Source organism: Hyperoodon ampullatus (assembly GCF_949752795.1).
Source record: "Hyperoodon ampullatus genome assembly, chromosome: 8".
NCBI classification, from domain to species: domain Eukaryota; kingdom Metazoa; phylum Chordata; class Mammalia; order Artiodactyla; family Ziphiidae; genus Hyperoodon; species Hyperoodon ampullatus.
In genome coordinates this window covers 20126338-20147500 of record NC_136921.1, presented here as the reverse complement: position 1 = coordinate 20147500, position 21163 = coordinate 20126338, and the positions used below count along the sequence as shown (strand labels likewise).

The 21163-nt window shown below is 51.5% G+C and overlaps 1 protein-coding gene across 2 annotated transcripts in view; it reads left to right on the top strand.

Moving 5' to 3' along the window:
* Positions 1-21163, top strand: part of PNKD (PNKD metallo-beta-lactamase domain containing) — a gene marked incomplete at both ends in the record, with an annotated part of 56077 nt that overhangs the window by 29478 nt on the left and 5436 nt on the right. Inside the window, one exon of one of the 2 annotated variants that reach the window (XM_079710023.1) lies at positions 7597-7757. The exons of the other annotated variant lie outside the window; for it this stretch is intronic. Within the exon in view, the coding sequence (XP_079566149.1) occupies positions 7597-7757 (161 nt within the window). Of the gene's footprint in view, positions 1-7596; positions 7758-21163 lie in introns of those variants that run through there. 2 annotated transcript variants of the gene reach the window in all.

Below are 21163 nucleotides of genomic sequence, written 5' to 3'. Positions count from 1 at the left end.
ACCTGTCAGGCCTAGAGGTGGTGACACAGTCTCACTGTCCCTAGCCCTGGAGAACTGCACTGTCCCTTGTGTTTCCTATCCCCTGCCCATCACCCGTAGAGCAGTCCTTCCATAAAGTTCTCCTCTGACTGAACCACTTCCTACCCCCACTCCCTACCCCAGCTGGCAAAACAGTATCAGTGGAAAGAGCCTGGACTCAGGTCAGATAAAACCAGGACTGGACCTGGCTCTGTCATTGATTAGCTCTGTGTGGGGTAGTCGCAGCCTCTCTGAGCCAGTGTGTTCATGTTAATGTAAGGACACTGTTATCTTAGGACGATGAAATAACACATGCGAGGGCTTGGTGCATGCCTAGGGCGTCACAGACAATCATACACGCTAGTTCCATTCTTCTCCCTTGCCCCGCACCGAGCAAACACTTGTGCCTCTGTAATGGGTCGGCGCTAGGTGCTGGGGTGACGGGCACACCAGGAAGCCCAGGGCACCATTTCTGCCTGCACGGAGGCCACAGTGGCTCCCCCAGCTTGACTCCTCATAATTCAAAGTGGAAAGTAGTGAGGGTTACATTTCAAGCCATTCATTTCTTTTTGACTACTAGGTGGCAGGCATTTTTCCAGAGTCTGGAGGTAGAGTAGTGACCAGGCATTGCAAAGAGTTGTGGTGATCAGAGGGGCTTCAAAGAGGACGTTGCATTTACTTTTAGCTTTAAAGGAGCTGTTACTCAAAAGTAGGGGCATATCAGTCTCCCTGGTCCTGAACTTTACCCTCCTTCCTTCCTCCCCCTGGGAGCGCCTGCAAAATTCCCCAAACTGAGAACCTGGGCCTTAATTAGTTACAGTTACTCCTGGAGTGCCTTAGATTATCTCGGGTGTGCTGGGGTGGAAGGTATCTTGAGAAGTGAGCCTTAAAAGATTTCTTCAGGTGTGGTAGGGCAGGTGTAAGGGGGCAAGAGCACAGGACAGTGACCACTGCAGGCTGACTGACTGAAAGCTGGGGACATGCAAGGGAGAGGTGGGAGCACAAAACACTAGAAAACTGGGTTGAGACCATATTGCTAAACCAAACCATGTGAATTTAATGGTGCAGATACTGGCTTTGAGCAGGGGGCAGACCCAATTCAGAGCTGGGCTTCCAAAGCCTTTGTCTGATAACCTAAGTAAGGTGGACAGGGGCTGGAAGTGCCCACGATGGACCACGTGTTGGGACTCAAGTGCCCAAATTTGGGTGATGGCCGAGCACTCACGAGGACCAGACCTTGATGTTGCAAGAATGATACATGGTGCAATAACATCAATGAACATTTAGTAAGTACCCGTGATGAACTTGGCACTATGTCCTTTACTTGGGTAATTGTGGTTAATCCTTAATAAATAGCTCGATGCAAACCATCAGTCCTTTTTGCAGAGAAGAGACGAAGCCCCTCACCCCCTACACCCGCCCCACCACAGCTGGAGATGACCAGAGAGAGGATGGGCACTTACGTTTGGAACTCCAGGGGGAAGCTGGGGTGGACATTTCTCTTTGGGAGTAATGAGTGATATCAAGTGATTGCTGAAGTCAGGGGAAGCAGTGAATGTGAGGGACAGCAGCAGAGGGGGAAGCATCTAGGGATGCGAGAAGAGACCCAGAAGACACTGTCACAGGGAAGGCGAAGAAGAAAGAAGCCTCTGCCTGGAGGTTAAGTGACAAGGACTGAACATGGACAAACGCGTTTGAGGTTCAAGGGGTCAGAGCCAAATTAGGATGGAACGGTGAGGGCAGAGGCTCAGTGGGGTGGCCTGAGGATAGATGGGAAGTGAAAGTGGAGGCAGCAAGGAGGACACTTTCTTTGTTTTAATAAAATAATACTTTAAAAATTAAAATAGTATTACCTTCTCATCATAGACGGTCAGAAAATATCTTTTTATACAAATGTGATTTTTTTTAAGTTTTATTTATTTTTGGCTGCGTTGGGTCTTCGTTGCTGCGTGCGGGCTTTCTCTAGTTGCGGCTAGTGGAGGCTGCTCTGCATTGCGGCGTGTGGGCTTCTCAATGCGGTGGCCTCTCTTGTTGCGGAGCACGGGCTCTAGGTCCGCGGGCTTCAGTAGTTGCAGCACACAGGCTCAGTAGTTGCGACATGCAGGCCCTAGAGCACAGGGGCTTCAGTAGTTGTGGCGCACGGGCTCAGCAGTTGTAGTGCACAGGCTTAGTTGCTCCACGGCATGTGGGATCTTCCCAGACCAGGGCTCGAACCTGTGTCCCCTGAATTGGCAGGCGGATCCTTAACCACTGCGCCACCAGGGGAGTCCCTATATCCCTTTTTGACAACTAGGAAAGGCCTATTTAGAAGGCCTCCAGCCTATTTCCCTCCCCATCTCAACCTGGAGCAAATCACCATGTGACCTGGAGCAACTGGCTTGATCTCTTGGCGCCTTGGTGTTCTTTGCCAATGGGAATTATAACCGTGTTTGATTCATAAGGTTGTCATGAGAACTGACAATCTGTGTAAAGCACTTAGAACAATGCCTGATGCATGATTTGTGCTATATAAATATTTGCTATTATTATCTAATGTCAAGAATTGAGTCATATTCCTCCATCTAACCAATCACTTGGCAGGGCAATGAGAGCGCCAGTTGGCTTGGACCAATCAGGATCCCCCCACTAGGGCTGGGGAGGGGCTCACTTGGAAGCTATGGCTGTTCATAGGCAAAACAGGGCTTAGCAAGGAAAAAAGGGAGAGTTGGAGAATGGGTATTAATCATCCAACAGGATCTGCCACACCTGTGTTTTTTTAAAATTTATTGAATGCTTAGTTGTACCAGGCACTATGTCAAGCATTTATTTATTTATTATTCATTTATTTATTGGCCTCGCTGGCTTGCGGGATCTCCTTCCCCCACACACACCTGGGATTAAACCCACGCACCCTGCAGTGGAAGCACGGAGGCTTAACCACTGGACCACCAGGGAAGTCCCCTGTGTTGTTTTTTAAAAGCAATGTTTATCGACATATGAACACTATTCTATTTGTGTGTATTCTGTTTTTTTTTTAAACTTTTATTCTGAAGTTATTTCAGGCTTACAAAATACTTGCAAAAAAGTACAAGGAGGTCCCATACACCTGACACCTAGCTTCCCGAAATGTTCACTTCTTACTTTTAACTACAGTGTTAGTATCAAAACCAGGAAATTAACATTGATACAATTCTAAAAATCCCTTTACAGTCTTTACTCAAATTTTGCCAGCTGTCCCCCAGCGTCCTTTTTCTGGTCCAGGATCCAATCCAGGATCATGCAATACATTGGGTTTTAACTATAAACACCATTTTAAAGCTGCACAGAGGTTCGCAGAACCTTAACTCTTCCCTTATTGCCAGACCTGTTGGCTGTTTACAGTCTCACCATTGTGTACATTTCAAATGATATATTTGGGGCAGATCTTTTGGGCAGGTGGCTAAAAAGGAATTACTGAGTCAAAGGATACGAATATTTTTAAAGCCTTGATGCATATTGGGAATTGCTTTCTAGAAAACTGTACCAACTGATACCTCCAGAAGTAATGTATAAATACTCATCTTCCCATATTCTTAGAAGCCTTCAGAATTGTACTACTGTCTTTAATCTCTGCTACTTTGATAGATGAAAATCCTGTCTCATTGTTTATCTTGCATTTTCTTGATTCTTTTGAGGTTTAACATCTTTTCATGTCTATATTAGCCATTTATCCCTTTATTAATTGGGGGTCTGTGTTTTCTCATTTATTTAATGTCTTTATATATTAAGTAGATTAACTTTTTGACAAATTTGAGACAAGTATTTTCCACAAAATTTTTTTTGGCTTTTTCTTTTGTTCATATTGTCTCATAACATAAAGGTTAAATTTTTTTTAAGGAGCCAGAAGAGTAATTCTTTCCCTTGTTAAGTCTTCAGTTGCCTTTTGTCTGAGTTTAAGAGTAACATATGCCTATTAAAGAAAATTAGAAAAACACTTCTATTGCTTTTAGCCCTAGAAAGTCTTCCACTGTCCAGAGATTGTACATGTATTTAATTTTCTTCTAATTTGGTATGTTTTAATTTTATGTCCTTAGCACTTTAATTCACCTGGAATTTATTTTGGTGTATTCTGTGAAGCATGGGTCTAAATTGCTCTTTTCCAAATAGCTAATCAGTTATTTAAGCACCTCGCTTTCAGCACATTAATAACTAATCTTTCTGCTTCCCACTGTCAGAGTTAGCTATTGTTGCAATAATGCCGCATAACAAGCAAATCCAAAACTGAGAGGCATACAACAACAAGCATGTACTTCTCATTCATGCCCCTGTGGGCAGGCTAAGTTTCAGCTCGTCTAGGCTGGGCTTTGCTGGGCTGAGCTGGCTTCCAAGCTGTGAGTGGGGTCAGGTCACTTCCATGTGCCTTTCACTCTCCTTAAACCAGCAACTAACTACCCGAGGCATGTTCTCATGGTGAAAGGCATGGCTACAGAGACCAAGTTCAACCATAATAGCACAGTTAAGACCTCTGCTTGTATCATTCCATTGGCCAAAGCAAGTCACAAGGTCAAGCCCAACATCAGTGGTGCGGGAGAAATATATTGCACCTCCATGGAGATGGTGCATAGTCACATGGTGAAGGGTGTGTTTTCAGGGAGAGACGAAGAATTGAGAACCGAAATGCAATCTACCACACCCATGGAGACAGCCTTTCAGGAAACTAGGTTGTGTTAAGATAAAGGCAGAACAGAATCTAGATAGGGACCCAAGGTCAAGAGGAGTTTGTTTTGTTTTAATTTATTTATTTTATTTTTGGCTGCGTTGGGTCTTTGTTGTTGCCTGTGGGCTTTTTCTAGTTGTGGCGAGTGGGGGCTACTCTTCGTTGTGATGCATGGGCTTCTCATTGCGGTGGCTTCTCTTGTGGGGCACGGGCTCTAGGTGCGCGGGCTTCAGTAGCTGTGGCACGTGGGCATAGTAGTTGTGGCTCACGGGCTCTAGAGCGCAGGCTCAGTAGTTGTGGCACAGGGGCCTAGCTACTCCGCGGCATGTGGGATTTTCCCGGAACAGTGCTCGAACCCTTGTCCCCAGCATTGGCAGGCGGATTCTTAATCACTGCGCCACAAGGGAAGCCCCAAGAGAAGTTTTTTAGGCAAGGAGATACTCGAGTTTGCTTATACAGAGTGAGAAAAAGGGGTAGAGGGGTGGGTGGGCACAGAAATTATTTACTCTAAAAAGCATATTGGCTGAAAGCAAAGGAATTGGAGCTGGGCCTGATGTTTCCAATAACAACTGTGGATAATGAGAGGAGATCTCAGCAAAGTAAAAGATCTGCCAAACAGAGGCAGACCTTAACCTTGACAGTGCCCCCCAAGCCAAATGTCTGCAAGCAATGAGGTATTATCAGGTATAAAGTGTAGGAGGGGGTGAATAATGAAGCATCAGTCTGGCTCAGGCGGAAGATTCTCATGGGAGAGGAGGTGAAAACAAAGCAGATTTGGAGCAGATTTGTTCTGGAAGTCTTCCAGAACAGGCTGGAGGAGGGGAGGGTGGCGTGGCTTCCTAGCCCTGCATGAGTCCCCCAAAACACCCACTCTCACTCCTTATCCCCAGCCTTGTCCAGCTCCCTGCATTTCCTGAAATGTATCTTGGATGATTAGCTATAATCTTGTAAATGTGTGTGTCGCATGAGGTTAGATTTAGGATTCAGTCATCTCTGTATCTCTGCAGGCTCATGCTTGAGCCTGCATTTCCTGTTTCAGATGACAGGGACTGTGTTTTAATTTCTCAGTATAATGCCTGGCACAGTCTTACCTGCAGAAAAGTGTGTTCACAGTGTCTTTTGATGAGGCTCTGTAATTCTTCACTTTGCACGTATAGACACGGACTTAGAGACATGCAAGCTCCCTTGGCCCGGAAGGACCTCCTACAAACTAACTTGTCAGTCTTCTCACTCCCGCCTCTTTTGCGGCATACACAGGGGTTTAATTCAATTCTATCTGATTTTTGTTTATTGAGAGCCCTTTATGTGCCAGCCACTGAGAAGGAGCTGAATTGTGGGTAAGGAGACAGGGAGGGAGCAGGCTATAGCTCCGGCCTTCAAGATGTATCCACATAAGAGAAACTTCATGTCTGGCATTACTGAATGAAACCCAGGATTAGGTGTTGGGATTACAATTCAGTTTGGGGATAATTTAACCCATCTCTTGGCTTTTTGGGGGCCGGGGGAGAAATGAGGCCTCCAGTTCATTGTGTGTAATGATCCTATACCTCTATACTCTCCACACTGGGGACTCAGTCTTTAGATTCAGCTATCTAATAAGAGCACATCAGAGGGAGAGAGAAAAAGTGTGGTTTGGGGCTCAGGTTATCTAGCCTCTCTCAGGCCAGAGCACAGGCCGAAGCCCAAAAAGCAAGAGAAGAAAACAAGAGCAGTGCCTCCTCTGCTTCCCTCCCCAACTATCTCCCTGCTGGGGAGACAGCTACCTTCACTGTTTGCAGATTTCTTTCCCTCCCTGTGCTGGGCTAGGGCTAGAGCTGGAGCCGGAAGGAGCCCAGCCCTAGCTCCCGTTTGCCCAAATTTGTAGGTGTCACCACATCTGTCTTTACAATTCCTTCCAACCCACTGACCTTAACTTCTAGAACTCACTGGGAAGGCAGCATGGTTTGGGGGGGTGGTGGTTAATGATGTGGAAACCCCACTGGTCTTGGGATACCTTGGGTCCTAGTCCTGCCTCTGCCATCCATTGCTGTATAATCTTGGTCGAATCACTCCCTCAGCCTATGTGGCCTCTTCTTATCCTTCAGGGCATGGCTTACATGTCACCTGCTCAGGGAGGCCCTCCCCCATCTAAACTGGCCCTCTCTGTCCTCCATATCATTGCCCCCTCTGTTCGATTTCTTTATAGCACCACAATTTGTAATCACACACAGGTAGCAAAGTATGTGTACATATACACGTATATGTAAGTATAGATAAATACATATATAATTATATTTGTTTGCTTATTTGGTTTGTTTCTCTGCTGGATTCTAGATTGTAGGCTCCAGGAATGAAGAGACTGTGTGTCTTTGATCCTTGCATTCTCAGAGCCTGGCACAGTGCCTGGCACAAAGGAGGACACAGAAAAGTAATTTAGTGAATGAATAAATGAATGAATGGCAGCTGACCCATGTGATCTCCCAGGTTCCTTCCAGCTGAAAAAGTTTATGAGGCTACGGTTTCCCGCCAAGAGGCCCATTCCAGGGCCTCTCTCAGAGTTCCCTGTTGGGGGAAGGTGGGAGGGTGTGGGGCCGAGCCCTGGCCTCCAGCGATTTTATACCGGGATTAGCGCAGATCTGATGCCGGCTCCGGCCACGCCTCCCGACCGGCCAGCCGGGGGCGGGGCCAGGCCTCCTGCAGCCGGGTGACATTCCGGGCATGCACCAGGCCGGGGGCGGCGAGTGGGCGGGTGCGAACGCGAGCCAATGGACGGGCGGGACCAGAACGCCCCCAGTCCCCCAGCTTGCGGGTGCAGGGGGCGTGGCCCCAACCCCTCAGGTTCCCCAAGTGGGGGCCTGGGCCGAGCCGTCGCCTAGCAACGCCCCGCCCCGCCCCCTGGGCGGCCTCGGGCGCCTGCCCCCAGCATGGCCTGGCAAGGCTGGCCTTCGTCGTGGCTGTGGGTCTCCAGCTGCGGGCTGCTGCTCCTGGTCCTCGTCCTGCTCGTGAGCCCCAGCAGCTGCCGAACGCGGCGGACCCTCCGCAGCCTGTTCATGGCGCGTAGCCAGCGGCTGCTCTTCCGAATCGGGTTCGTGCCGGGCTCCGGCGGGATGCGGGGCTCGGGAAAGCGGTCGCGCTGGAAAGGGGGACTGAAGAGGGGTGCCGGGGGACGGTTTAGGGGTTCTGACGGGGCTAGGGCTAGGGGATCCAGGGCCAGAGAAGAGCGATCGGAGAGGCAGGCTGGAGAAGCCACTGATCCGGGGGGACTGAGAAAGAGAAGTTGGGGGTGGAAAATTGGGTTGGGCTGGGGAAAGCAGTTTGCGGCGGGGGTGTGGGGAGCAGGCCAGGGTAGCCAGAGAAAGGGGGCATTGAGAGGACATCTGGAGAAAAGAGCCAGATGAGGGGCTGGAGACAAGGGAGCTGGAAAAAGAGAGCAGGTGCAGGAGCCCAGGCTCCCGCCACCCCCGCAAGTTCCTCCAGTGAGCAGGTGCTGGTGAGAAGGAATGTCTCAGACCTTCTAAGTCTCACGTGAAACCGCTAACTCCTTCCATGTGTCCTGTCCCTCTCCCCATCGCTCAACTCCCTACCATTCAATGTAAGCTCTTCTGTCCCAAGAGAGAGTCCCAACTCTGTAGGTCGGTCTGTCCCTTTCCTTCAATCCCCTCCCCCACCAATCCTGGCCCCTGTCATAAGCCTCAGGCTGTGAAATCCGACCCTAATCACTCAGCCTGACTTGCCGCTGGTTCACTGACCTCCAGTGACTTTTTCCTTTCTGACCACCCTCCACCCCCACCCCAGTCCTCATTCTTCCCTTCCACCTACTTCTAATCCTTCCCGGGCCAAGCAAGGGTGGCGACCAGCCCTGTTCTGCCACAGAAACACTAAGAGGCAGGGAAGGAGCCACAAGAGGAAGGCTTCCTAGGGTCTCTATCCCCTTCCCATTACCAGCAGGGCCAGGGGGCAGGACCTCAGGCCCCAGTTGAAGGACAGTGATGTTGGGCCTGGGAACTATGGGAGCCCTGGCCCCAGGCCAGGCTCGGGGGAGGACCTAAGCCGGGAATTTCCTGAGTTTCAGAGAAGACATTGTACAATTCACCCCTCCTCCCCTGACCACCCCAGATAGCCCAGAAGCTTCACCCCTAGGATTGTGCTCACACTCACTGTAAGACAAAGAGATATAAGGACCCAGTGAGGGGAAAACTGGAAAAACATAGGGTGGGGGGGAATCTTGCACGTGTGCCTTTTGGGGCATTCGCATCTCTAATAGCCCAAACAGTGGTCACATTCTCAGTGATGCTCCAACTAAGTCACCACTGCTCTGCATTAAAATAATGAGATTTACAAATATTCAAATATCTGCATATTTACGATTTAAAAAAATATTTCTCCTTACAAAATTTATGGAAATTTTATTGCTCTATTTGGGGAGGGATTTTTAAATCTACTTCCAGCTTTCAAAATTGGAAACATTGAAATCACACAAATGGCCCGAGGAAGTGAAAAATAGAAGTTTCCACAAGAGACTGGAATCAGAAGTCCTGAGATCAAAATTCCCAAGGTCACCACCTCAGAATCCTGAGGGTTTGGCTATTCCTAGAACTTGGGGTCTGGGAGTTCCAAATCCTCAAACTTGGAATTCTCAGAGAGCTTCTTTGGAATTCAGTATTCTGTGGGCTTTCCTGTGGCTGGATTTCAAGGTCGCCTTGGAATTAACTCCCCAAATTTGCAGAGCAGAAGGGCGTGCCTGGAATCAGAATCCCAGATCCTGCCCCTCCAGTGTCTGGGAAACAATCAGTCCAGTCCCTTGGGGGAGAAGCCGCTGGCTGCTGGGAGGGACAGGGGGTGTTAGCAGGAAACAGTCTGAGGGAAATGGGCAGGTGTCAATGCTGTGAGGGTGCCTGCAGGAAGGATGGAGAGGGAGGGGGACAGGATGGGGCAGGACATGATGGGAGGCGCAGAGCGCATGGGCACACTCCATCCTAAATGTGTGGCTGAGAGGACCACAAGTAGAGGATTCTGTTGGAGGCTGGAAAGTGGACGATGGAGATAGGAAGCAATGGCTGGGAGAGGAGTCGTTGTTGATGTTATCATTAATTACAATACTCACTGGTGTTTGACAGTGTTATTAAGGGCTTTCCTCGAACATAACCACCGTTGTCTTGGGATGGGGATAACTGGGCACAGTGGAGGGTTGATTTGGGCTGACCTGAGGTAGACACACACATTTGGGACTCTGCGGGGCCTGGGAGGCAGCGTGTAGTAGTTAAGCACATAGCATGTGGGCACAGACAATCTGCTTTTGAACCCTAGCTTTTGTTCCTTAGTAGCCACGTGACCTTGGACAAATAACTCAGCCTCTCTGTGCCTCAGTTGTTTGCATCTGTAAATGGGCCTGGTGATAGTGCCTATCTCACAGGGCTCCTGTGAGGATCAAATGAAATTCTCCAGAGGGGCTGGCTTGTAGTAAGTGCTCAGGAAATGTTAGCAATTGCTCATTCTATAATGGCATGGGGGATGGGTGGGAGGGAGGATACATGGCGCTAGGCCATGGCTCCTTCTGGAGCTTCCTTTTTTTTTTTTTTAAAATAGGCGCCCAGATAGCTCTAATTGGGAAGGCTTGTCAACTTCTTTTTTTTTTTTTTTTTTTGGCCGCACCATGCGGCATGTGGGATCTTAGTTACCTGACCAGGGATCGAACCGGTGCCCCCTGCAGTGGAGGCACGGAGTCTTTTTTTTTTCTTTTATAAATGTATTTACTTATTTATTTATTTTTGGCTGCATTGGGTCTTCGTTGCTGCGCACGGGCTTTCTCTAGTTGCGTAGAGCTGGGGGCTACTCTTTGTTGTGGTGCACGGGCCTCTCACTGTGGTGGCTTCTCTTGTTGCGGAGCATGGGCTCCAGGGTGCACGGGCTTCAGTAGTTGTGGCACACAGGCTCGGTAGTTGTGGCTCACAGGCTTAATTGCTCCGCAGCCTGTGGGATCTTCCCGGACCAGGGCTTGAACCCGTGTCTCCTGCATTGGCTGCTGGATTCTTAACCACTGCGCCGCCAGGGAAGCCTGAGGCACGGTGTCTTAACCACTGGACCGCCAGGGAAGTCCCTCACTTTTTTTTTTTTTTTTTTTGGAGCTTCCTTGCATGCTTCTACTCCTGTCTTCCAAGCCTATCCTGCCCATGTACCCATCAGGAAATCCCACATCCTTTCATTCATTCAGTGACCCCCCTAACTGCCCTGGGTCGAGATTGTGGGATCACTGATATGAGCGGAGTCTGGTCGCCATTCTCAAGGAGCCGGGGAGAGGAGCATGTGAACAGGGACCCTAACTGGCAGGAGGCAGGGTGTGACAGTTTCCCCCAGGAGGAACAGGGTGTGCTTGAGGAGGCTGGGATCCGGAGTGTGTGCTCCCCTATGGGTGCCTCCTGCTTCATGCCTCAGTTTCCCTTTTGCCCCTTTGCCTTCTCAGTGGTAGTTGAGGAGGTTTGAGTAGAGAAAAGGCCCCTGAGCAGAGCCTGTCTGCAGGGGGTGGGGCGGGGAGGGGGGTGAATGGGGAATTAGGCTGGGAATGCCCTGAGAATGTCTGAGAACGTGGAAAGCGCCCGGCCTCTGCGGATGGACAGTCCTAGCCGACAAAACCCTCCCACCCTCCCTGACCAAGCGCTCTCTTCACTCCTAAGCATAGATGAGCTTTCTTGAACCTCCTGACCCAAGTGAAACCAGCTGTCCCAGGACAAACCTTGCTTGCTCCACTTCTGAAAGAGGAAAGCCCTTCTCTGGGGCCAGTGAGGACCACTGGCTTGATTTCAAAGGGTGGCAAAGGTCCTGAGCTGAGGACCCTTGAGTGAATGACCCACCTGCTCGTGGCCCGAAGAAAGGCCACATAGAGGCAGTGGTCTGGGCCATCCACAGCACAGCCTGCAGGAAGGGAGCAGGGAGGGTCCTTTTCCTTTCTGCAGGCCTTGGCACCTTGGAGAGCTGCAGTGTCACCATCTACAGCGGCCCCTTGGCTGGATGGCTCCCAGTGCCCCCTTCCCCAGGCCACGTTGCCTACAGAATGGAGTCCACACCCCTCACCCAAAGGGGCTCTCCCACAGCCCCTCTGGACCCATCTTCCCCAATCCCATCTTCCCCAGGCTCTGTGCTCTTGCTGTACTTCTGTCTGGGGCCTGCCAGGTCTTCCTCCCTACGTCAAATTTTGTTGCATCAAAGCTCATCTTCAAAATATATCCAAAATCTGAGCACTTAACCCACCTCCACTGCTACAACCCTGGGCCAACCTGTGGTCACCTCTCACCTGATCTCCTAAATGGACAGCTCCCTTCAGCCTTTGTACCCCCAGAGCACTCTCAGCATAGCAACCCGGATGAAACTGTTAAGATTGAAGTCAGAAATGTGTAACTTCTCTGCTTAGATCCCTCCGGAATGGCTCACAGGCCCTGATGGCCTGCCGATCCCCAACCTCACTTGTTTTTGGTATGCTCCCACCTTGCTCATTGGGCTTCGGCCATACAGGCCACTTTGTTGTTCCTCAAACACTCTGAGACAGTCTGACCTCCAAGACCTTCTGTCACTGTTCTCTGTCACTAGAACCTTCTTCCCCCAGATGGCCACATGGCTGTGCCTCTCTTCCTTCAGGTCTCTGCTCAAATTTCACCTTATTCGAGAGGCCTACCCTGACCACCCTGTGTAAAAATAGCAAGGCCCTCATGCCTGCGCTCTGTTACTCTACGCTACTAGGTTATTCTCCGTAGTACATATCACCACATGACATCCTATATGTCGACTTGCCTATTGTTTTTTGGTTTTCTTTCCCAACCTGAATATGAGCCACATGAAGGAAGAAACTGCTTTCACTACTGTATCCCAGCTTCCAGAACAGTGCCTGGCACAGAGTTGGCCCTTGTTAAAGGGCTTTTTTTTAACATCTTTATTGGAGTATAATTGCTGTACAATGGTGTGTTAGTTTCTGCTTTATAACAAAGTGAATCAGCTATACATATACATATATCCCCATGTTAAAGGGCTTTTAAATGAATAAATAGCTTGGCCCAAGTGCCATCTCCTCTACGAAGCCTGCCCGCCCTCCCCAGTCAAAATTCATCTCTGCCTCCAGTGACCCCTGGTGCCGTCTCCCCTCCTAGAGCCTGCATTGCATATTCTTGCTCATTCTCTTTTTTTTTTTTTTTTTTTTTTTTTGCGTTATGTGGGCCTCTCACTGTTGTGGCCTCTCCCGTTGCGGAGCACAGGCTCCGGACGCACAGGCCCAGCGGCCATGGCTCACGGGCCCAGCCGCTCCACGGCATGTGGGATCTTCCCAGACCGGGGCACGAACCCGTGTCCCCTGCATCGGCAGGCGGACTCTCAACCACTGCGCCACCAGGGAAGCCCTTAACGCATATGACTTTCAAGAGCAAATTTATATTTCTGCTTTTTTTTTTTTTTTTTTTTTTTGCGGTACGCGGGCCTCTCACTGCTGTGGCGTCTCCCGTTGTGGAGCATCCAGACGCGCAGGCTCAGCGGCCATGGCTCACAGGCCCAGCTGCTCCGCGGCATGTGGGATCTTCCCGGACCGGGGCACGAACCCGCGTCCCCTGCATCGGCAGGCAGACTCTCAACCACTGCACCACCAGGGAAGCCCTGCTCATTCTTGCATTAGGTGTTCAGAGGTGTGATTTCCCCACTGGACTCCCACAGGCCTAGCCCAGGGAGCAGGACTGAATCAAGAGGGCCTGGGATTAGGGTGAGGGAGGGAGCGGGAGCGTGGGGAGGGGCAGCCAAACAGAACAGACCAAACCAAACAAACCCCAGGGGCCTTGTCTGGGCAGGTGGCCTGGGATTTCAGGCAAGGAGACAGAAATAGTCCGGGCCTCCTGCCCAGGACCGAGATTCGGCAGAGGCCGCCAGCAATGCCTGTGTCTCTGGTCCTCCCCAAGAGCCCTCGGCAGCCACTCTTCCTCCCCCTGGGAAAGACGGTGAAGGCTGGAGAGGACTGTAGTCTGCAGAGGACCATACCCGGGATGGGTATGGAGACAATAGACACAGGCCCCGTGTGGTCTCCCGCTCAGGCCTGTGTCTTGATCTGATGCAGGCACTGCCCCTCTCCCGGTCATGGGGAAATGGTCCCCCTACCCCCCAAGGCCTGCTGACAGCCTCCGGAAACTCTCACTCTTGAGGGCCTCTTTAGCTATCTCCTTATCTTCAGTTTCCTCAGTTTTGAGAAAGCACAGAACAGCTAGTGGCTCAATTTGTTCCTGAGGGGCCTCAGAGCAGGCTGTGCTCCAGTAGGACTCTGTGTCCTGGTGGCTGTCCAGGTCCCTCAGCCCTCAGACAGGCATTTCCGGTTTGGTTTCATAAAGACTGCCTGTCACTGGTCAGATGCAAAGCCTGGGAAAACCTGGGTCCCGGGGGTGCAGGAGAGGAGAAGCCAAAATCACCCCATGACCAGAGAAGCCTCTCAGCCTGGGCTTGTTGTCCAGCTGGTAGAGTCTGGGGCCAGGGCCTAGCTGGGACAGACAGCCCCCAGGCCTCTCTCAGAGCTGCCCAGGATGGCAAGACTGCTCAAGGGAGGAGGAGGAGAAGAAGGGCTTCATTGTGTGTCCTCCACAGCCAGCCAAAAGAAGGGGGTGGGGAGGGGCTGTGTCTCACTGCCCCAGCTGTCCCTGGTGGCCTCCCATGGGCTGGAGGTTCAGGCTCAGATACCAAAGACGCCACACTCTGGTTCAGCGAGGCGAGAAGCGAAAGGTATGCCTATGGCCCTCACTGGGGTGACGGGTGCTGTGTCCTGCAGCCCCGACCCGCGGGGAGGGCCCTCAGGCACCTTCAAGGCCCCGGCCCTGCCCTGCAGAGTGGTTTTTCTGTCTCCCAGTTGGGTCCCAGAGGACCAATTAGGAAACTTTCTTTTCTTTTTGGTGAGGCCACAGTGGGTAGTTCCGGGCCCCAGAACTGCTGAATCAGAATACAGGAGGGGCGGGGTGGGGGGCCGGGCAGAGCTGGGGTAAGCAGAAGAGGAAAATGTCAGAATCTTTTTGTTTCGCCAGCACTCCGAGATCGTTCTGGTGCATTCTGGCACATTCTGACCCTGCTTGGGGACCCTGTGGCAGGGAGTTAGAATTCCACATCAGGCCCTGGGGAGGTCAATGTCATCTTGTAAGTCGCATGAACTTCCTGGACTCTGCTGCTTGTTCAGAGAGAAGGAGCACTTGGGTTTTTGTTTTTTTTAATTTTATTTATTTTTTTTATCTTTGGCTGCGTTGAGTCTTCGTTGCTGTGTTCCGGCTTTCTCTAGTTGTGGCAAGCAGGGGCTTCTCTTCGTTGCGGTGCGCAGGCTTCTCATTGCGGTGGCTTCTCTTGGGTTGCGGAGCACAGGCTCTAGGTGCGCGGGCTTCAGTAGTTGTGGCTTGTGGGCTCTAGAGCACAGGCTCAGTAGTTGTGGTGCACGGGCTTAGTTGCTCTGTGGCATGTGGGATCTTCCGGGGCTCCAACCCTTGTCCCCTGCATTGGCAGGCGGATTCTTAACCACTGCGCCACCCGGTAAGTCCGAGCACTTGGTTTTACAGAGAGAGAAACTGAGGCTTGGGGAGTGAGTTCCTGCTTCTTGCCTCGGGGAACGGAAGAAAGGAAGCTGTGGGGCCGCCTTACAGGAGGCAGAGAAGTCCAGGTTCTTCCCAGGGACTCATTCACTTCCACATTGTCCCATCTTTTTTCCTAAATTCTCTTCTCTATCTGGCTCGTGATGCCATGGAGCCATCCACCCAGTCATAAGTCCAGGGTAGAGAATGGCAGAGCCTAGATTGAAAGGGGTCTTCTCCTGAGAGTTACGGGGGTCTCTGACCCTCTGTAGTCCTCGAGGAAACTGCTGCATATGTAAGGAGTTGGTCTGGGGAGAGAATTCACAGCATTCAAAGGGGTCTGTGTCTCAAAGAGAGTAAAACTAGTGCTCCAGGAGGTCCCAGAGGCCAGATCCTGGGCTGTGTGTCTGGAACACTGTAACTACCCTGACACATCAGTTTTCCTAGCAAAGGCCCTCAGAGGAGCTGGGTCTGCCCCAAAATAGTTGAGGCCCACTCATCTCATCCTACCCTCTTATTTGGGGTTTGCAACGGTTAAGAGTGTGGACTCCGGGGTCAGGCTGCCTCAGGTGAATCTCTGCCGCTCTGTGATCTTGAGCAAGTCCCTTCCCCCCTCTCTGGGCTCCATTGTCCTTGTCTGTCAAATGGAGGAAATAATGATACTTGCCTCAGGGTTGCTTGGAGGATGACAGGAAATAATTGATGGGAGGCACTTAGCTCACAGGTGGGGTCCAGGAAAGCTGTGGGAAAAGTCATTATTATTAGAGATGAGGGCAGTGGGCTCTGGAGAGATGCTCTAACCTGTGTGGGCAGAGCCAGGACTATGGATCCATCTTCAGAACCCCTTTCCTCTGTCCTGCCTCATCTCTTCCACTTTAGAAGTTGGGATTTTGTGCCCCAGTGACACTGCCCCATCCATGCCCTTGGGTCTAGGTGAGCTGCATGGCAGAGCACGCTGCTCTGCCATGTGGCTTCAGCCGGGAGAGGGGAGGGACTTGGCAGCAGGTAGGTGAGGTGGGGAGGGGAGACCAGGGGCAGAGGTAGCTGTAACTTGGGCCCTGGATGCTCCCACCGGCCTCCACAGGATCCACTGGCCTGGCACGGGGCCAGTCAGGTGGGGCCGCAGTGTTGACAATCCGCTTTCTGTGCCCGTCACTTTATTTTTTAAAAATAAATTTATTTATTTTGGCTGCACTGAGTCTTCATTGCTGCGTGCGGGCTTTCTCTAGTTGCGGCGAGCAGGGGCTACTCTTTGTTGCGGTGCGCGGGCTTCTCACTGCAGTGGCTTTTCTTGTTGCAGAGCTCGGGCTCTAGGCACATGGGCTCAGTAGTTGTGGATCGCAGGCTCTAGAGCACAGGCTCAGTAGTTGTGGTGCACGGGCTTAGTTGCTCTGTGGCATGTGGGATCTTCCCGGACCGGGGCTCCGACCCTTGTCCCCTGCGTTGGCAGGCGGATTCTTAACCACTGTGCCACCAGGGAAGTCCTGTGCCCATCACTTTAATACCTGCACGCCTAGCCCTGCCCTGCCTTTCCTGGTCACTAAGCCAGCATTTTGTGGGTTCCAGTTCTGTGCTGGGCTAGTGCTGGGGGCAGCCATGGGGCTGCAGAGGAGCCACGAGGAGAAGGCTCGTGACTGCCTGCCCCCTGCACGGCGCCGATTAGGGCTCCGGGTAGAAGTTGATAAGGCCCAGGCTCTGCAGGGCTCACCTGCCCCTGGAGGCCTGGGGAGAGGCTGAGTGCCCCAGATGGAGCAGGGGAAGATAGCTTTCTGCCGGGACAATCGGGAGCCGGGTTTGAGCCCAGCCCTGAAGGATGCTTAGGGTTCTAGTAAGTAGAAAGGCCTGCAGGGTATTCCAGGCTGAGAACTCTGGGAGCCAGGCAGGACTGTAGTTCTGAAATTTTAATGAGTTGTTTCAGGCATTCAGAAGAAGATAGATAGTATAACAATCCCCCCACCTCCCAGCTTAAGAAAGAAAATATTACAGATGCTGTGAAGCCCGTGCCCACCTCCCCACCCACCTTCTCCCTGCCCCTGAGGAAGCCCTGCTAATGTGCGTGTTGACTATCCCCTCAGCTGCCTTTATTCTTTTACTATTGATACATATGTCTCTATCCCTAAACAATACCAATGATGGTTTTGCATGCTTTGGCATTTTAGATAAATATTGTCAGGTTATCTGTTTTCTCTGTGGCATGTCAACAGAATGTGCTGGAGCTTTGTGCAGGCTGAGGGTTGGTGCTCTAGATCATTCGCTTTCCTGGATGTATGGTTTTCCACGGTCTGAACAGGTCACCACTTATTTATCCACTATGCTGTTGACAGACATTTAGGGGTGTCTGATTGTTCACTCTTGGGACACGGGGTTTTCACTGGGCCGTACAGGAGGAGGGGGAAGAGACTTGCCTCCTCCAAGCCCACAGAGGGCTTGACTGGGGGTCGGACACTCTCCCATCAGCAATGGGGAGCCCCTGAAGGCTTTTGAGCAGAAGCAGGATGCAGTCAAAGGAGGTGCTTTAGGAACTTAAACGTTTGCCAGAAGTTTGCAGTTTGCTTCAGAGGCAGAGAGCTGGATGAAGGAGGCTTTCGTAAGGGCCTCACTGAGAGCTTCTAGGGCCTGTTCCCAGGGGTGAGCCCATGCGGGGGAGGTGGGTGGAAAGCGAAATTGAGAGGAATCCTGTCTGGGTCACCTACACTGGGGAAAGGGTTAAAGGGGCGCTCAAGCTGTGTAGCTAGGAGGATGACAGGGCCTCTCCCAGAAAGAGAGGCAGCAGGAGGAAGAGCTGACAAGCGTGGTTATGGACCCTGGTGATTGTGACACAGCCGAACGGCTGATGGAGGAGAAGCCGGAGCTCAGGGACTTGAGAGACTCATGAGAAATTCATTGTCAGGGAAGGACCAGGCCTGGAGAGAGTGGCCCAGGGCCACTAGGTCCTCAGGCCCCTGCCCCCGCTCTGCACCGATCCAGACCTCAGACCCACAAGGGCCACCCCGGCCAGCACAGATCTTGGGTCTGGCAGCCGTCCCCACCTTTCTCCATCTCCAACATCCCCTCTAGGCCAGGCCCTCGTCATCTCCACCCACTGAGTGACTCGGTTCCCCTGCCACCTTCCACTCGGCTCCCTTTCACTGTACCTTCTGACAGCAACTGAGCGAGCTCTTAAAAAGGGAAGTCAGGGCTTCCCTGGTGGCGCAGTGGTTGAGAGTCCACCTGCCGATGCAGGGGACTCGAGTTCGTGCCCCGGTCCGGGAAGATCCCACATGCCGCGGAGTGGCTGGGCCCGTGAGCCATGGCTGCTGAGCCTGCGCGTCCGGAGCCTGTGCTCCGCAACGGGGGAGGCCACAACAGTGAGAGGCCCGCGTACCATAAAAAAGGGAAGTCAGAACACATGCTTCCCCACTTTAAAACCCACCAGCAGTTTTCCACCTCCTCTCCGTGGCCTGGCGCCTGCACACCTTGCTGACCCCTTCTCCGGCTAGAGACTTCGAGGTCCCCTGGCAACTCCTAGAACATGCCCTACTCGTGCCTGCCCCAGGGTGCTGGTGCTGGTGCCCCCAGACAGTCTGCACTGCTGTCTCCCTCATCTGTCTGTTCCCTGCTCAAGCGTCGCCCTCAGAGAAGGGGCCTTCCCCAACCACCCTGTCTACAGTAAGACCATCTTCCTTTCCTACAACAGTTAACGGCTTGCCTGTCAATTGTTTTGATTTCCGGTTTGGTGTCTGTTGGCTGCTCCTCTTGCTATGTTGGCAGGGAGCCATCTGTCTTGTTCTCTGCCGTCTGCACCCTGTCCAGCATGTGCAGTAAGTATCTGCTGGAGAAAATCAATGAAAGAGCAGGGCCTTGTTTACTGCAGCTTCTTAGTGCCCAGTCCCCACGCTTGTGCATCTTCATCTTCGCTGGAGCACAAAGCACATATAATAAGTATCCAATAAGGGAAGACAGGGAACATTTACCAGTCCCTCCCAGATGTGGACGGCCATGTTCTAGCAGCTATGAGGGGTGCCCGGCTGAATCTGGGAAGGAAACAGCAGTTGCTAAACACCTTCCACCTGTCAGGCCCTGGAGAATGTTAACATTTGTCATCTTGTTTTATGTCACTGAATCCTCACACAGATGAGAAGCCTGACCTGTGAGACCACTGACTTGCCCAAGTTCTCAGACCAAGGAAAGGCCAAGCCGTGTCTGGAACCCAGACCTTTCTGTTGCCAGAGCCCCTGCACTTTCCATAAGCCTAAGTAGGAAGAAATGAAGTCAGGAACAGGACTCCAAGCATGGATGCAGGGTGGTGTCCGGGCACAGAGGAAAGGGTGATTTTATTTTCTTATTTATTTGTTTGTTTGTTTGTTTATTTTTATTTTTTTTGCGGTACACGGGCCTCTCACTGTTGTGGCCTCTCCCGTTGCGGAGCACAGGCTCCGGACGCGCAGGCTCAGCGGCCATGGCTCACGGGCCCAGCCGCTCCACGGCAGGTGGGATCTTCCCGGACCGGGGCACGAACCTGTGTCCCCTGCATCGGCAGGTGGACTCTCAACCACTGCGCCACCAGGGAAGCCCCTTATTTATTATTTTTAAACTTTTCATTTTGAAATCATTTCAGAGTTGCAAAATTCGTACAAAGAATTCCCATGTACTCCTCACCCAGCTCCTCTGAATGCTAACATCTTTCATAGCCATGGTACAGTTATCAAAACGAAGAAATCAACGTCCATACAGACTAGTAACGACTCTCCAGACTTTACTGAAATTTTGCACACTGCCCCCCTAACATTCTTTTTCTGGTCTGGAGTCCAATCCAGGATATTTAGGTTGTTCCAACCCCTCCCCTCTGGCTGGGCATCTCTGCTGTGCCAAGTCTTTGTTAGTGCGGCAGCACAGCAGGGAGAAAGGAGAGAATCAGCAGCTCCCAGCAGCTCTCACCCCCGCTCTGGGTGTTTGGTACCTCTCGCTTTCCTGTTCTTGGTGCCCCTTCCCCAGATTCTCACACGGCCTTTCCCTTATTTCTTGGAAATGTCACCTCCTCAAAGAGGCCTTCCGTGACTGACTACCAGATCTAGAATAGCAGCTCCTGTCCTCATTCTCTGTCCTTTTGCCTTGTTTATTTCGTCATCTTCACTTGACAGTATGTTTATTGTCCTGTCTGTCCCACTAGAATATAAGCTTCAAGAAGGCAAGGACTCTGCCTTACTCACTGTGTGCCCAGAGCAGGCTAATAGCAAGGCCTCACTAAATATTATGGAATGAGTGAAAGTAGGAAGTGGCCGAAATGGGTTTAAAAATAAAACAAAAACAGGGTCTATGAAAAAACAGACATAAAGACACATAAAGGATGGCAAGGGGCTTCCCTGGTGGCACAGTGGTTAAGAATCTGCCTGCCAATGCGGGGGACACAGGTTCTAGCCCTGGTCTGGGAAGATCCCACATGCCACGGAGCAACTAAGCCCGTGCGCCACAACTACTGAGCCTGTGCACCACAACTACTAAAGCCCGCGCACCTAGAGCCCGTGCTCCACAGCAAGAGAAGCCACCGCGATGAGAAGCCTGCATACTGCAACGAAGAGTAGCCCCTGCTCACCACAACTGAAAGAAAGCCCACGTGCAGCAACGAGGACCCAACGCAGCCAAAAATAAATAAATTAATTTTTAAAAAAAAGGATGGCAAAACCCCTCCACAGCGCGTCTAGATTCCCAATTGATACAAGGGCATGGGCACACAGAGCCGGGACAGCCATGATTCACCTTCAGCTAAATTGTTTCGACCAAATTGTCATGGAAACAAGCTTGGTTTTGATCAAATTGTTTGCAGACAGATCAGCTTGCTCTTCCCAAAGGGGCCTGAAGAGCGCCTGTCCCTGCTGCCTCCCCGACACAGACACAGTAAGCCTCTGTAGGGATTTAGGGCCCTTCGTCCACATCCCCACCTCAACTTTTC